The sequence below is a fragment of the Copidosoma floridanum genome, unplaced genomic scaffold, assembly GCF_036245765.1.
Source record: "Copidosoma floridanum isolate Cflo_tuat_1 unplaced genomic scaffold, Cflo_Japanese_pri ptg000020l, whole genome shotgun sequence".
Lineage (NCBI taxonomy): Eukaryota > Metazoa > Arthropoda > Insecta > Hymenoptera > Encyrtidae > Copidosoma > Copidosoma floridanum.
Window position 1 is genome coordinate 27,764,497 of NW_028321897.1, and position 17,750 is coordinate 27,782,246.

At 36.0% G+C, this 17,750-nt stretch overlaps 1 protein-coding gene across 3 annotated transcripts in view; it reads right to left on the reverse strand.

Annotated features, from left to right (window-relative positions):
* GlyS (glycogen [starch] synthase) overlaps nt 1-17,750 on the reverse strand; it is a 1,005,553-nt gene that overhangs the window by 559,487 nt on the left and 428,316 nt on the right. For all 3 annotated transcript variants that reach the window (XM_089593760.1, XM_089593761.1, XM_089593759.1), the window contains one exon: nt 6,053-6,315. In XM_089593760.1, coding sequence (XP_089449886.1) covers nt 6,053-6,315 — 263 coding nt within the window. The remainder of the gene's footprint in view (nt 1-6,052; nt 6,316-17,750) is intronic.

The window sequence follows — 17,750 nt, forward strand, 5'->3', positions numbered from 1 at the left end:
GGACCTGTGTGGAGTAAGGAGTTCAAAGACAGACCACCTCTGTTCCTAGCAGAGCCATTAAAGACAACTTGCAGCTTAGGAGTTGGCGCATTGGTCTTCAAAACTTTATGATGAGAAAGAGAACACTTCGCTAGGCTCGAATTCGATACTTCGCGCATGTAACCAAGAGCCAGGTACTTAGCCATAAAGGTCTTGTATGACTCGAACAGGTGAGGGTTATTCCTAAACCTTTTCTCTTGTTGGCGAAACATGGAGAGCGCCGTGTTATAAGAGCTTTCCCGAAGGGAAGGAGCGTCGGCGAATTGACTTATAAACGGAAGTCTGACCACAAATCGACCGTCCGAGGATCGCGAGTGCGTGTGAACAAAATGTTCCTCGCAATGAAGATCCTCTCCCTTGAGCTCTGGTATGAAGAGGGGTTCTTCGACTAACCAAAATCGTTGCACTATTTCAATGAGATCAAGGTCTTTAGAGATGTGCATTACGGTAACGTCTTCGGGTCGGGCAGTGATCATGTGGTTTTTCCGCTTCGCAGAAGGGACATTTCCCGGTGGATGGGGCACAGGTCCGGACAGTAACCATCCGATGCTGGATGCGGAGGCTATAGGTTGATTTGCAGGGCACCGTCAAATCGAGCTTTGAATAACATGAGCATGGACCGAGGCTCCGAGCAGAACGTCTATTTTATCTAGAGCGTATAGGTCAGGATCTGCAAGTTGGAGTCCTTGAATGTGAGGTTGTGTTAGTAAGCTCCTTGAAATTGGAGGCTTATAAGAGGAAATTTTCGGAACTACTAGGACCTCGGTATCACACTTAAAACTCGACTCGAAGTGAGGTTGGAAAGTTATGTAGGTTCTCTTCCAAACAGAGGTCGTAGAAGAATCACCTACACCAGTCAACGAAATACTAGCTGGGTGAGTTTTGAGACTCAACGTATCGCAAAGCAAGCGAGTTATTAAGGAACTTTGAGAGCCCTGATCAACCAAGGCTCTTATTAAAACTTTCTGACCATGAGGACCACGATTATAAATTCGAGCGGTAGCTAACAGAACTTTGGGTCCCGAGGGGAAACTAGGGCTAAGGCACAAGCTAGCGGTAGCGCAAAGGCTTTGGTCGGACTGAGACCCTTGATGCTTGTCAGAATCTCCCTCTTTACTATCTGTAGATTTGCCTGACAAGTTTGGACCTTTCGCGGGAGTAGACTTAACCTCTTCCTTGTGCAACATGGTGTGGTGCTTCCGGTGGCAAACTCAACAGGAGAACTTACTTTTGCACTGCCTAACAAAATGTTGCCCAAGACAGTTAAGACAAAGTTGTCTATCGTTAATGATCTGCCTCCTTTCATCGAGCGATTTATTACGAAAAAACTGACAAGAGTGCAAGCAATGGGACTTACCACAAAGAAAGCAACTAGGAGATCCTGACTCATCAGGAGATGCAGTGCTCTGATGTACAAATGAAGATTTCAGTTTGGATTTCAAAGAGTCAGGTTGTTGGCCTGGGTTAGGCTTCCGTTTACTCGACTCTAACGTCTCTAACGAAATGATTTGTGCAGCAATGAACTTACGCAAACGATCAAGAGTCGGAGTTTCATCGCTTCTACCTAGATGCTTCTGCCAATCTCTATTGGCAAAATTATCAAACCTACTAACGATGAGAGCGATGAGAATGTCTTCACTTCCGTTTTCTCTACCCAAAGCGACGAGAGAATCTAGGGGATCTAACATTTCCTTAGCTAAGCGCTTCATTTCCGCACAGGAGTTGGATTTCATATTTGAGCAACTAAGAATCATACCCGTGTATGTAGTAACCAAGCACCGCTTATTGTCATAATACCTGACAAGAGCGTCCTAGGCCTGTGCGTAGTTTTCACCCGAGAGGGAAATATTTTTTATCAGGTCCGCTGCTTCTCCGGTCACATGAGTTCGCAGGTGCTGGTACTTAATAATAGTTGGGAGCTCAGTTTTTTGGTGAACTAAAGCCTTAAAAACGTCGCGAAAGCTTTCCCATTCCTCAAAATTGCCTGAAAACGTAGAAATGTTAACAGAAGGTAACGAAGACAGACTATGTAGAGCTAAGGTGGAAGCTGAGCCGGGGATCGCGGTCGGCGAGGTCGGAGGGTCGAACCTAGACCCATAATCCTCGAAGTGACCTGCGACTGAGCAATAGGTCTCTTCAAATAAATTAATCAAGTTTTTCTTAATGTATTCATGTCCACTGGGGTCCTTATCAAGATTTAAAATTTGATCATGAATCATTAACATTTGATCGTACGAATCCTTAACCACCTTACTCCGAGTCTTGCATTGACCCCGAGTCATTTTCGCTTCTCCTAACTTTCGGAAATTAGTGAAGGCATTTTTTATTTTGTTGTAGAGCGCTAGCTGCTGTGCGTAAAGGGTTTCTAAATCAGCCATTTCAAAGGAAATTGAGTAAAAACAGCGTTTCCGAGATCGAATCAGGAAGCACGAACAAACACGGGTGACGCGAACAAACGCAAATTAGTGCTCCATGTGACAGCGCTTCTCGTTACAATCAATACCGACAATACAGTACCACGAAAACAATCCTAGCATGTAACTCGCGAATAATAATCAGACCGTAAGTGTTAGAGCCAGTTAAATTTAATTCGATTAACAATAGCGAAGAATTTAATAGTACTTAATAGTAGATAAAATTTTAAGAACGCTAACACAAACGCAATTATGTAAATGAACCTGATTGACGATCAGCTGTTTAGTGACGCTCGTTGAGTAGAAGCACGGAGCTCGGAAAGCTCGCGGCAGCAGCGATCAGCATGCGTACGGCCCGTGTCAACAGCAAGCAGTAGTGAGCGACGTCGGCAGCAAGTAGTGCTGCGTAGCGTCGTCCCACGTAGCTGATCCGTAGCCTGCAAAGGAGCCGGAGCAAGCAGCAGTGGCAGCTCTTCAAAAGCGCGAACAGCGGCGCAGCAGCAACAACACTGATGTGACACGTCGCCAAACGACGACGCTCTCAGGCAGGCTGGCCACCTGTTATCAAACAAGGATGGCCGCGGCAGCAGCGGCAGGTGCGGCTGTGACGATCACACATGCGCCGGAAGCGCAAACGGTGATGGCCGTTAGCGAGCTGGAGGCTCGAAGGCTCGGCGCGCTTCGGCAGCCGACGATGTATGGCCAAGGGCGAGCGGGTATCTCGGCAACCTCGGCGTGTGGCGACGGCCTGCAGCTCCGTGTATAGGGCGCGCGGCGACGACGACCACAGCACCGCGTACGGGAGCACGCAGGAGAGCACAGCAGCAGCGGCGGGTGCGGCTGCAAGCACATGTGCGCTGGAGGCGCAGACAAAGATGGCCGTCAACAAGCTGGAAGATGGCACGGCTCGGCGAGCTTCGGCAGCCAACGATGTGTGGCCAAGGGCGAGCGGGTAGCTCGGCAACCTCGGCGTCTTGTTCACGTCGCCCTGTCCTATCCAGCTCGAACGACCAATGTACAGGATTGGGCCCAGGAGGCAGTGCTCCTGCACTGTTGTTGCGCCGGATCGGAAGGACGGACAAGAGTTGACGAGAACTTTTGGGAATTGTAGTGTACGCGGGTTAATAAAAAGGCGACTTCCTTTTATTGAGTCAGCTATAATTTTCGTTCGGAAGTTAACACTCGCGTACATTGACTTTCTTACATAGGAGGGAGAAGAGACGCAGTGTAGCGTGACTGGCTCTTACTCCCTTTAGTGTTGCAGAGCAGTTTCCGACTGACTTGGCGGAGCGATGTTAAGCCGGGGAGAGCACGGAGCTCAGTCTTACCGTCTCTTTCTAGCGCGGCGCATGCGCTTTTCACTCAGAGCACACGCGTGGAGCACTCGGCTGAAAACACTTTTGACACACATACACGCACACAAATGACATCAAGCATTTGATGTCATACAAGCTTTAAACTTTTTTTTCAATATTTAGCAGCAACAATCTAAATAGTAGTACAATTTGGAAATTAAAAAAACAAGAATTAAATAACATAGTACTTGAAAATTTCTTGGCTTTATATAAGAAGGCAGTTTTCCAGTGATATAGGAGCACTAAAAAGTTAACTCAAGAATCAGGCATAATCTTAATGACCGTTCTCCTATTCACTTAAAAATGGGGTACATAGGTTTATTTACTGTAAAAAACTTAATGGTTTTCCGTATGTTCTGTTTATTATTGTTACATGATATTTGTAATTCTTAAGTATGAATTTCGGGATAAACACAACAATAACCTTCAATACCTGTAAGACAACAAGAGGTTGTATTCTTTCGGCATTAAAAAAAAAAAAAAAAAAAAAAAAAGAAAATCAACAACTACAAGTTTTGAAATGAGGCAAAGTCAAGAACATAGTTAATTGAAACAGAATTTTAATGAAACGCCACACCACTCGGCTACCTTACATCCCTCGGGCTGCAAAATATCCCTAGAGACGATGGCACTTATCCGACAAAAACTACCATTCGACAAATATTCAAAGGTAGTCCAATGAGTTCAATGATACAGTATTCAAGAACATTCAAAGTTTATTTAGTGGTAATAATTACACATTTCGTCCTCAGGGCGTTAAGTGTTTACACTATGAACACGAAATGCAGCAAGCTTTTTGCGCTCTTCCAGTAAGAAAAATGTCATCCAAGACTTAAAAACAAACTTACATCAGCCCTAAAAATAATTTTATTGTATTTCTGTCGATAAAAAAAAATGTAATGATGTTAGCATTAAGAGGAATAAAGCAATACTCATAGTTATGTCTTATTCTTTAAGTTTTTGTTCTCATTCTTTGATTAGCCCTCGTTTCATTGTGCCCCTATAATATACGCTACGAATAAAAATTATAAATAGTTAAAGACTACTAGTGTTAGGTATGAGACAGCTAAATGCTGCTAGTGTAATACACAGAAGTATAGTAAGCTGAAAAAAAACAAAACTTGATCTTTTTTAAATTTTGACTGTACAATTTTGCATGGTTGACAACTCATTTCAAGAAATACAACTATTTGTACCACTAGATAGGAGGCTTTAGATACTCGTCAGCTGATTGCTAATATAAGATAAAGCTTGAGTACAATAACTTTTTATAAATTTCTCTGTTGTTGAAGGTATTTAGGAAATACTAGAAAAATCGAAAATAATTCGTTTTTCTAAAATTTATATTCATAACGTAATTTTACTTATTCACTGCGTTCTCTTTAGAGTAAGGTCAGTCAAATGTTTTCTATTTTATTACTTTAAAAATTTCATTAGTATGTATTATTAGAATAATACAGGCTATTTAAAACGCTACGTGATTTATCACATAATGTATTAAGAAAAACTATGAAGAGGGTCACTAAAATACTTGCCCAGTTCTGTTATGCATACTAACGAAAATTCCTGGGTAAGTCAAACTTTACAAGGCATGATAGAGACAAGAACTCATTTTTTATACATATATAAGCATCAACATATACACATGTGTATTTATGTGAATGTATATGTATGTGTGTACCACACAGGCCAAATTTATATACATTTTTACATGCACACCCAAAGATACACTTTACGTGTCCATGTGCATATATGTAAGCATGTATTCTTATTTATTATCGTTTATTGCTCTTTAATACTATTAAAGCTCTTGCGTCCACTTCTCCCTTAGGTTTTATACTTATTTTTGTCTTTTAATTTACTAATTTTATTTTTGCATTAATGTTTTTACTAGTATTATCATCCTGGTCAAGAACATTTTTATCAACCACTTATTAAAAACTGTATACAAAACATGTATATAGTTATTACGTGAGTCCTCACATAGCTTTTTAATTGTAGGTTTAGTTATTAGAAAAGCATATTTTGTTTTGTAATTATAAGCAACTAAAACCTAACGCCATTTTGTCTTAAAAAAAAAAACTAGGTAGCTTTAGCAATCAAGTATCAACGCAATTGTACATTTCACTTGAAAATAAATATATTACATGGAAACGTTCTAAAGCAATGGTTACAAGAAAAAATTCTGAAACTACAACTTGAGCTTTAAGAAAAATAATTTATAAAGTAGATTCATATATTTACCCATAAAAATGACCTCGAATAAACTCATGAATTTTTTCTTTGTTTACAGCATGCAGATTCTGAAATTCATGTATGGCAGAAAATTTTTTAACATTTAATCCATTTGGTGTTATAACATCAGGTCTTCTTTTAAGTAAATGTTCTGATTCAAATCCTGTTATATCAGACACTGTAGTAAATATGTGTGATAAATGTGTAGCTGCTCGTTCCATACAGTACCTATGATAGATTTGACGTTTTCCTGCTTCTTCGTCAACGTTAAACTGTTGGGATCAAAAAAAAACCATTAATAAGATTATTATACTGAAAAACCAATTGTAGTCATGATGGATACTACTTGAAAACTTTTTGTACATTAATTTAGAGAAAAAATGTATTTGTGCTAAAATAGACATTCTTCCTTTGTTATAAGACATTAAAGAAAAATTATTCAGCTTTTACAATGCAGAAAATGACTAGAGTAAGACAGAGCTGATAAGTATCTGATGTTACAAAAGTATTTCTGTTACATGAGCTTTTGTACACCTCATCTTTTTTATTACTTAAATCTTGAAATAAAGTTGGGTTGTTAGCATGGCTTTTTTGTAACAAATGGTATAATATAAGCTTTTAGCATAAGTTATTTTTACAAGTTACGTTTGAAAAAATTTATAAAGATCTCGTAAATATATTTCGTACTTGCTGGAATATGGCTCAAAATTTTTTTACTATTAATGTTTAAATTTGTTACCAAGACGTGACCACTTTTTTAAGAATTTATTTTTATCTTGAAAAAGTTGTTATATAAATGAAAAAACACTATTCTGTACAAATGTGTACAATGGTATGTTTCGCACCTCGTGAGCCAGGTTAAGAATGTCACAGATTTCACATGAATACCCCGAGGCAAAGCTAAGGGCAGATAACGTGAAATCCAGGGTACTTTTTAATCTCCAAACGTAGTGCGTATACTATTTTTCTGCATACCCTTGTCAGAAAAGCTGATTATCTGTTTTGGAGCAGAGCAGATATAAAACACTTTCAGCGGGGGTATACAGAAAAAACTTTTTAAGTATGTTTTTTTTTGAGTCTTGAGTACTGTGAAAATGAAAGAGGAAAATGATTTTTAAAAAATATCATGTCATTTTCAAAGTAAGTAATATATGACCTATAAAAAAAAAGGAAAATGTAAGTATGTATGATTTCTGCTTAAAAAAATTGAGATTACATTCAATATAAAAAGCAATAAAAGAACAAAAAAAAAAATCGTGTCTACACTTATTTTGGTAGAAATGAAATTATAACAGTTATGATCACGGGTATACAGAATACTAGCACTAATACATACACCTTAAGTTTATGTAAATAGTAGCATAAATAATGGAATTTATTAAGTTACTCTACTCACATTATAGTAAGAAATCCTTACCACAAACTTTACAAAGTTATATAAAATGTAAGAGTTATACTTATTATTATACGTTTAGTATCTCACTTTCTAATACATTTAACGTATTTCTTATGCTGTGAGCTTTTACTTGAAAGTTTTTTAAATGTTTACACACTTCGTTTAACATATAATTCCGAAAGGCAAGCCCTTACACATACCAGCTTAGACACATATGCATGAACGTATACAAATCTTACTTTACAAAATTTTGCGTAGAACTAAGGAACACTTTTTAGACCTCTAGCTTCCCAATGTTTCAAATAACAACACCACCTCCATTTCCTCCAACTCATATTCCCTACCATAAAAACATGCAGGCCATGCAGAGCGTACTTATTTCATTGGGTGTAAAAAGCGATGAGACTAATATTGCGGTCTCTCAGTGGAGGCTCTATCGCATCCATCGACAACGATACACGAGAGAGCTTAGCAGGACATGTAATCGTGAAAAGCGCTTAAAGATCATCCAAAGGGTCTGAATAAAACAACAAGTGGGAGACTCATGAATCAGACTGAGCAACGTTTCTTGCAGTTAATCTTTACGAGATACAGAGAGTCATACTGGAAGGAATCTAAAATATTTTTGTATGTAATCCAGTTACTGCTTAGAAAATTTTGCGAAAACATCAATAAAGCCAAGATGAGGACGATGCGAGAGCAGGAGTTGTCATGGGGACTATATTTTTCTCGATGATTCGTGAAATTTTTTAGCAGAATCGGTGGAGTAAATTATGTGGAGGGCGTTAAGAGGAAAAACCAAGGTATTCTGAGGGTGTGAAAAACGCAAGAGTTTTTTTTTTTTTAGACGGTCTTGCTTCAATAAGTCGACCAAACTACCGTAATCAAAAGTGAGTAATTTTAACTCATTTTTTCTGATACTGCTGAAACGAGAAGATTCTATGTTTGAACCGTAAAACTACCATAAAAAGTTTGTTGTAGAAACGCATACATAAAGAAAGATTATATTTTTGTATTTCATCATCTCGTTATCGCAGAAAAATATATTTACCAGTGGCTCGATACAAGTAAGTTTTTAGTATGATTATTTTTATGTTATATTTTTGCAATTGAGTTTAAATAATGTATCACATAATGAGAGAATACAAAAGTTTTTATAAATTCACTACATTCCTATTTAATCGTTAAGCACAGTCAAGACCTTGTTTATCCTCTTTGTTTTTAATAAAATAAATATGCGTCGTTTATTTATTCAATAACTGTTTATTGATATCACATGTACGTTTTTACCCGTAAATCGTCTTTCAATAAAAAGAGTAAATTTGATAAAACACGGCAACCCTAAACCAACTACTCGTAGTGCAGGTTGTTAATATCAACAGTGCACAGAGATAGGTACGGCGAGCAAGAAGCACCATACTTTACTGTAAGCAGCTGATTATATGTGGAAGGTATGATCAGATCCTGACTCCACATTATTCTGTGTAGATCGACGTTCAGCTTATACATTAGGATTGTGCAGAACATCATTCATACGTCACTACGGAACGCAATGTGATACCGAGGCCAGTGTAAGTGCACTTAAGGTAATGTGAATTTCAGCCTGGCGTGAACAAAATTGTTTCGACTACAATTACTTGAGATCAGCCACTACACATTGAAAAATATAACTAGTAAGATCGAATATTTTGTAACTCTAAAGTATTCAACACAATCGTATTATTTTCTGTTAAAAGAAACCATTCAAAAAAGTCAACTGATACAAAAAAAGGTTTTTAATTAGCTTCATTTAGTGCTCAACTTCCTTAAGAAAAAGTTTTACTTTTTTTTGTAATTGATGTGGAAGTTTGTAAAAAAAATGTATAATATATGCAGTGAATTTTAAAAATCTAGACCAACTTAAGTATCTAAACTATAATCTACGAAAAATCAATTATTTATTTACGTAAAGGACTTCCACTGACTTATTCGTCTTTTCCTTAAAAGGTTATTTGTTTATATCTCCTGTTTCATGTATAAGAAATTTTTTATTCTTTAATCTATAACTCTTGATTTAAATGATTTAATGAAAAAATACCTCTATGTGCTATATCGACTGGATTTTTTTCACTACTAATGTAACACCACTTTGCTGAAAGACAATGAGTCTGAATCTGTGAGCACCTATTTGCAACATAGGTTGGCTTGGTCATTCTTAGGACAAATCAGTTAATCAAGATAAAACTACTCCTGAATAGTCTAAGTGTGAACTTCTGGCTGAAAGTCTGATACAAGAGCTATGTTATAATGAACGAGCTTCGCAAGAAAACAAGCAGTACAGAGTTTCTATCTATAGAAATAAGTTTTAATTAGTGCTATCTTGCTCTTAGCTACTAACAAATTACGTAATCCGTATGTTGTACTTGAATCTTTAAAAACAAAGCAGTTGCATAGACTTGTGGAGCATCAGAATAACCATGTAATTTTACTGTATTTACTTTTGAACAATAAAAGTTATATCGAGAAAGTTTGATTTATTCCACGGGCCTTGACTTCTTCAAGCCAACCTTACTATTTATTTAAAATTTTAAGACGAAATAAAGTTACCTTACTCAACAGTAAGAGCCTCAACTTTTGAATTAAATTATGGCCTTATATTTATAGAAACTAGCTAACCCAACAGGTTAAAAATTTAAGCAATGTAGAACAAAAGGAAACGTTTTATCCGATTTTGAAGAGTAGTTAACAAATTGATCTTAAAACAAACCTCATATGAGGGTCCATTCTAATATTAAAATTAAAGTTACCTTAAGTTAAATTTTGACTTAACAGGGATCTGTTTCAAGAAAGTAGAATCGTTACATGTCTATTTTCTCAAATCAAGCAAACTTTGTTTGTTAAATATTTTAATTCTTAGCAGAGATTGTTTACTACAAGAAATTAAATTTTTTGTATCTTTAAAGCGTAACCTGAATTTAAATTTATTTTTGAGGGGTCTACTATGAGTAGTAACAAATTAATCTCCACACTCTTTCTTTTCTTATGACAAAGAGGCCTTACTGAAGGGAATATCTTTCACTATCAAAGAATTTTGTTAAACTTCTTGCAGTAATCGATCTTCAGTTGTGTGAAATGCCTAATGAGTTGTATCTTTAGGATCCTATGTTGATTCAATAGGCCGAGATAAGAGCCAGCTTAAGACACACCTAAATGTAATGGGCTTACTTAAATCTAATCTTACAAATTCTTTTTCAATGATCAACACCTGAAAATTTGCGTCAAGTAGAGACTCCACAGAAGCTTAAACGTAAAATTCTGGACTTACAAGCTGCAGTCCTCTGGAGCTTTTTGTTTATAAAATATTCTTGTACAAGGATGATGTGTAAGAGGTGATTTTATTGACAGTTAAAACTGAAATGTCAAAACTTAAGGAAGGTGGGGTATACGAAGCCAGGCGATTAGAAGGGGCCACCTACTTTTTTAAACATTTAATTACTTTTAAATACTTCTTTATTTTTTTATTGGCAGCAGTAAACATAAGGTATTTTTTGGGCACAAAAAAGTTTTTAAAACTTACGTAGATAGAAAAAAAAGTACAAATTTAGAGGTTTATGTTGTCGTGCGGCATCATTTTTGAAATGTTTGAAGAAACATTAAGAAACTATTAAATAGATTCGAAAATACACTTAATCGGAAGTTGGAAGTTTTAACTTTAAATACGAATTTTTAAAATTTTTTTTAACTGCAACTGAAAGTCACCATCGTTAATTGAAAAAAATAAAATAAAATGTGGGGCATTTACCGATGCAGCTAGTGGGGCGGACACATTCCAGTCAACGGCTCTGTTTATACTGCGTACCTAACCTTTCTATGCCACTGCATGACACTCAACTAATTGAACGTAAATTATCGTAAAAAAATTTAACTCATAGCATAAATAAATAAGGACTAAGGGTAAATGAAACTGTAGTCTCCTTCGTTAGCCAAATCGGCAGAGCAATAATCTACGAAACAGAAGGTTGTGGGTTCAAATCTCTCACTTAAGAGTGATTTTATTATCCTTAATTATGATTCACAGTTTATAAATAAGAAATGTTCTTGTATTCTTTACTCTATGTCCTTAAAATTAATAAATTATATTATTAACCATAAGGAAAATAGGCTTATAATAGGGTATTTCATAAAAAATTGAATCAAAAGAAGAAAAAAAAGATATCTCTGCCTAGATAAAAACGGGTGTATATTCATGTATAATAGTATTAAAAATCATTTGATGAAATATTCGTTGTTTATCTTGAAGAGGACAATTTAAAAAAGTAAAATCATAAGAGACAAAAGTATTTTCACATAATGAACTGTTGTATACGTACACTATAGTATAAATAAATTAATTCAGATTGTGTCTCAAGTAAATTCATTACTATTTCACTCATTTTGTACAGTCGGAAAAATTCTACAACTGATCCTAGGGCTCGGTATGCCCCACCTGGCGGGCACACCGGGCCAATTTTCTACTTTTTACTTAGTTGACAAAATATCTATTATACAATTAAAAAGGGAATTTTAACCAATTAATTAATTAAGCAGGAGGGTCAGTTTATCTACTAGTGCTTTTTAAATTTTGATCCGTCCTATTTTACGTTTTTTACGAGCATTTACTTTTACTATGTCGAGTATGCCCCACCTCCCCCTACGTTGACTTTCAAATAAGGCTGTACTTCGAAAGCTACTGCTCGCTTAGCAATTGTCATAGTATCGTCAGCTAAACATTTATGTCCTAAGGGGTTCGATAATGATTTCTAAATAAACGAAGACTGCGAGACTGAATCCACCAGGGCATAGACATCAGGTATAAGATACTGACACATGTTATAGAAATAACGTTAAAATAAGTTATAATGAATATTATTTTAAATTAATTAAACGCCAACTCTTTACTCAACGATTCAACTGCAATTATTTATTTATGCGTATCGCAAATAATTTGCGACCACACATGCATATGCACTTATCTATACGGAGCAAGCTCAACATCCTATTAAAACTCACACTTAATGCCAAAGTTATAGAGTTTGAAGAGCATTAAAAGGAAACAAAAGGAATAGAGAAAAAATAAAAAGAGTCGTTCTTTTCTCAATCGCCAACTGGAATTCATCAGTGTGGCATACTTCCGATCTAGATGCTGATTTCCCAATCTGCTGTATCAATCTTGATAGAGTTATAACAATACGTATCAGTAAAATTGTTACTTATATTAGTCTGTGGCTGGACTGCTAGAACACTACACTGCCAAGTTCCGATCAAAGATACAACGATTTTCTTCCTTTTTCTGTTCCTAATCTTACTACTATATAAAGCAAAGTCACTAAAACCGTTGTAATCGCTAACCGCGAAAACTACTAACCGATTTTGCTGAAATTTTGCACACTGATTCATGATACTTCCTAGATGGTTTTAGTACAGTTTTTATCTTAAAAAATTAAGTAACAATTACAATAAATGAGCTCAAAGTTCTGCAAAAATACGCCAGCTTTTTACTTTAGTTCAGTAAAATCAGCTAGGTGGCGTCGACACAAAATCAAGGCTACCTGCAACAGAATTAAATAAGTGTGGATATAATACGCCGGAGCGTCTCCATATACATACAGTCGTACACTGGCAGTTCAATGAGCTGTACAGAGTATGCTGATAATAGTCTTGCAGCTGGATATCCCGGTTACGGACGACACTCTTCTGTAAGGGGGAAGGGACCTAGGTTTCCATTGACCCTGAATCTCGATGAGTGCGATCAAAAAAAAAATTCATTCCAACCGATGACGTCTCTGGCATAATACGAGGTGACATATTTAGCCAGAGCACAATCTGCACCAACTCTTCAGAGTTGTGTGGCAGTCCCACCATCCTACCTGGTGCAGTTAGAGAATTTTTGGCTAAAAATGTAAGGCAGGGAAAACAGCTCTGAGGGGCACGGGCAGCCACAATGGCTACCTTCTTGGTCGTCACGTCCCCAACGCACTTACTCACATGTTCCCGTCCAACGATAAGCGGTTGGTTATCCGGGGAACGACCCGAAGACGAGATATTCTTTGGTCAGCGGCGTACCTCCCTCCATCAGAGTCTTCGTACATCGAGACTCCCAGGGTAAGAATCAAGCAACCGGTAGCCAGCTCTTTATCATCAGGAATAATAATAAATAGCCTGAAAATTTCACCACTGGCACTTTTTAGAGCCATTATAAGTATTTACGTTCCCTACTTAACCATCAATTTCATCGGTTCTTTTTAGGATCTACCTAAGAGTAAACTACCTTGCCAACAAATACATTTTAACTACCATTTCCGGAAGCGATTCGTCGACTAAAAAACTATATTAACTAAAGACGGGCACTATTAAACCAAGTCAGCCATTCACTAGCAGACGTCACCTGCGGAGTTGTTCTTCGCAAGGCTGAAAAACCCGGTGACCGACGACCCTATACCACCCTCTCGACTCTAAGCATTCAACCAGGAATCACTGATCCTCTCCAAGGTCTGCGTTGGGAAAACCTATAACAGCTATGAAGGAAAAAACTTGAGCCAACGGGACAGCCTCCACTGGACAAGTATCACTAACCAATCTCCCCATCTAAGATCACCAAAACAACTGAATCTGCAAATAAAAAAGGTGCTTTAGGCACCAACGTCTTTGTCGTTATACCAGGAGACGTTGGGAAAGATCTTAACAACTAGCTCCAAAGCTTCAGACTTTGTAATTTTTCTCCAGTATGGGGCTTCAACAACTGGCCAGAGAAGATCACCCTGAGGTATCCAGGCAGTCACAATTGCTGTTAACTGCAGTCAAGAAAGAGTTAAGTTAAGAAGCTCACCGGTCTTTTTTAGGGCCATCGGACGTCAATCTACCTAACCAATAAAAATATATAAGAACTTAACAAAGTTGACAGAAAACAGCTTTTAGGGGTCACAAAAATTTTAAGCATGCCAAAAGTTGCAAGAGGGTGAATTGGAAGAAAAACTTTAAGTGTATCTAATAAATACAATTTTACTTAGGCGTCAAGAACCTGACGCAGAAAATTTATCAAGATTGAACAGCAGCGTCAAAATCGACAGCTTAAGAGTTCATTACGTGAGAGATCAGCTTTTCATTGTACCCTCACAGCAATCTCTGAAATCCTTAAAGATCCTACTTCAGAATTTTTAAGGAGTAGAAAATGTATTTGTGTTTTTGTGGCAATAAAAATGTAGGGTTTAAGGCCCAGGACTTTGTTGCTCTGGTAATAAAGTTGTGAGATATGAGAAAAAAAATTTTTTTGATATATATTTTTTGGGGGTTTAAAATCTTAACAGCTTTAAAAAATAGCCGTTTTTGTGAATTACACGGGAGAAACTGTAAATCAACGGCTTTTTATGGACACCGATTATTTTATGGCATAAAGAACACACGGTACTTTTCATCATAATTATTTTTTTGAATATTTATACTTTATTATTTGACCAAATAAATTATATGGATTCCGAAAAAATATGTTTAAAATAAGAATATTTACGTTCTGAGATGTATCAGAAACATGTGTAAAATTTGTAACAGAAAATGTTTCACATTACATGTCAACACACTACGGTGTTTTATTTAGGAAGTCTTGGGTGAAGTTGAGACGGGGGGCTGCTAGTCACTTTATAATAGAAGTACTAAGTATAAATTTCAATAAAAGGTGAAACTTGCTTGGCATAGAGGAAGTGCGTGTGCATGTGTGATTATAATGTAAATTTACACGTACACACACACACGCGCGCGCGCGCGCGCACACACACACACAAATATATATATATATATATATATATATATATATATATATATATATATATATATATATATATATATATATATACATGTGTATGTGTATATATACATATATATGTATGTATATCTTCATATTTTATATAGTTGTATTGACAAAAGTTAGTTTCAGCCCCCTCCACTCCCGCCCCCCGCTCCCCCTCAGCTCCTCCTCCAGCTCCTCCTCCACGTCCCCCCAGAAAAATACTTATTTATAGAATTTTTTACTATCACAAATGTTAAAAAATATACATAATTTAGTACCCAGTTTATACCTCGTTTTTAGGATTTTTTAAGTCACTAATCATAGGTCTCCCTGTGCTTTTCGCTCCCCCTTACTTACTACATTTCTCTGAAGTACCATTATTTGTTTAACTTGATTGAACTTTTACATTTTAAATCTCTTTCTGATCCATGTTTACTTCACCCAAATATAAAATTCTTAATTACCTGAGGACTTTATTAACAAAAAGACAGAATTCAGGAGGAGGTATAATTAGATAGACAAACACAATTAAGCTTTTAAAACAATAATTTATTCTGTTAGCTGAATATTGTAACATTTCATCTGTTGTCCCAACTTATCTGTTTTTTTAAAACCCTTTCCACATTTTGCACATATTTGTTTTTCCTAGTTTTTATGAATTAACATACGTCTGTTTAAATGTGAAGATCTACAAAGTTACATATTTTTGAATTACTCATAAACTTCTTGCCAAACAATATTTTTAATTTCTCTCTTAATAAAAATCATTTTTGGATTCTTACATCCTAAAAAAAGCAACGTATAACTGTCCGTAAAAGAATAAAGGTTTCTTAATTATACAATTCTAAGGAATCAAAACTCTGTTTTTCTGATTTGTTGATAAACATAGAACATGCTAATACCAAGGGAAACTGTTTTTTATAGAAGACAAAAGGTAATGATAATGAGGTGCCAGTATTCAATGTCATTCTAGGAATATAAACTTTGCTTTCTTTTTTTTCTCCCGTTATTATTTTTGCTTTTATATTATACCTAAATAATTTTGTTATTTTTAATATTGTTCCTCTACAGAAACCATCTGATACACTTTAAGTTCTTATTAAAACTACTTTAGCATTTATTTTTTATTTTAATTCGTGTGGTTAAAGACCTTCTTTGATATTATTTAAATATTCTATTGGAAAATTAATTTTTATGTTATCATCTGTTTTATCAACTCCCTTGTGAGTCGCGTATTCTACTATTGTGAACTCATTCTCAGCCTGCATTAATAAATACATGAGTAATGTCGTTACTTTGTCTATTGAATCTGTTAGTGGGGAATTGGCACACGGAGCGCACAGGGGGGCGTTAGCCCCACTAGTGTATATATATATATATATATATACACACACTCACGCTTGCGTGCATGCAAACATATAAATAATTACACTGAAATCATTGAGTAAAAAGTTGGAGCTGAATTGATTTAATTCTACGAATAAATAAAAGAATAGTTTGAGAATTAGGATTGATTAATTTATTAAACGTTATTCTAAGTCTATAGGTGACTTGAGTCGCTAATATAACTTTGCTTACCTTCAGCCTTTTATAAGTAGAAGAATAAGTAGTAGGATTAATTTCAGTTGTTCAATTTGTTATAGAACTTTGTACATGATTGTGTGATCTCTGAAGGAGGCCTTAGCAATTCAAGCATAACGCATTTTGATCAATTATCCTTTCCTTTCCTTTCCAACTGAGTGCCTACAAAGTTTTACACCATATACATGATCATACCATTCATGTTAATCATTGTCTTCTTTGTAGGTTAAATTTTTAACTTGTGATGCCTTTTGTGTAACTGCTTGAGCTATTAAAAACCCTGAAAATTTGTCAAGAGTAGGAGTCAGTATCGTTACTTAGAAGTCTTTGCCATTACGTGGCAATTTGTTTGCTAAGCTATCGACTTAATGATCCTATTATTACGTCTAAATTGCTAAAGCCTTGAACAAAAGCTACTAACACATCGTTCGGTCCAAATGTACATTGCATTAATGCTTTTAATTTACTTTGAAATTTTTTTTTTTTTTTCGTTAGCATTTAGCATATTTCCAATACATGTATTCAATAATCTACATCGGTTCTCCTGATAATTAAGGAGATTTTTCTACGCTAAACTGAAATCTGCATCTGTAAAAGAAATACTCCCAATAAACTCAGAAGCTTCACCTTTAGTGTAAGTTCTAAGAAAAGTAAGCTTCAGGATGAGGGCTAACTGATCCATAGCGTTGATGATTGCTCCGAATAAATCTCTTCACTAAGACTAATCTTCACGATGGTCTAAAAAAACTGGGACGTTATGTAAGCCTTCCCAAAGCCCTGCTCAATTTACTTTTATATGACCAGCAGAGATGCTGTGATAAAGATCTACTGCTATGTGTGAAAAATGATCGTCGTATTCTTTTAGCACGTAGGGAAAAGTAGGGTAAGATCGTCAGCGTGGGTCGATTCGTCACACCTACTTTTTTAACAAA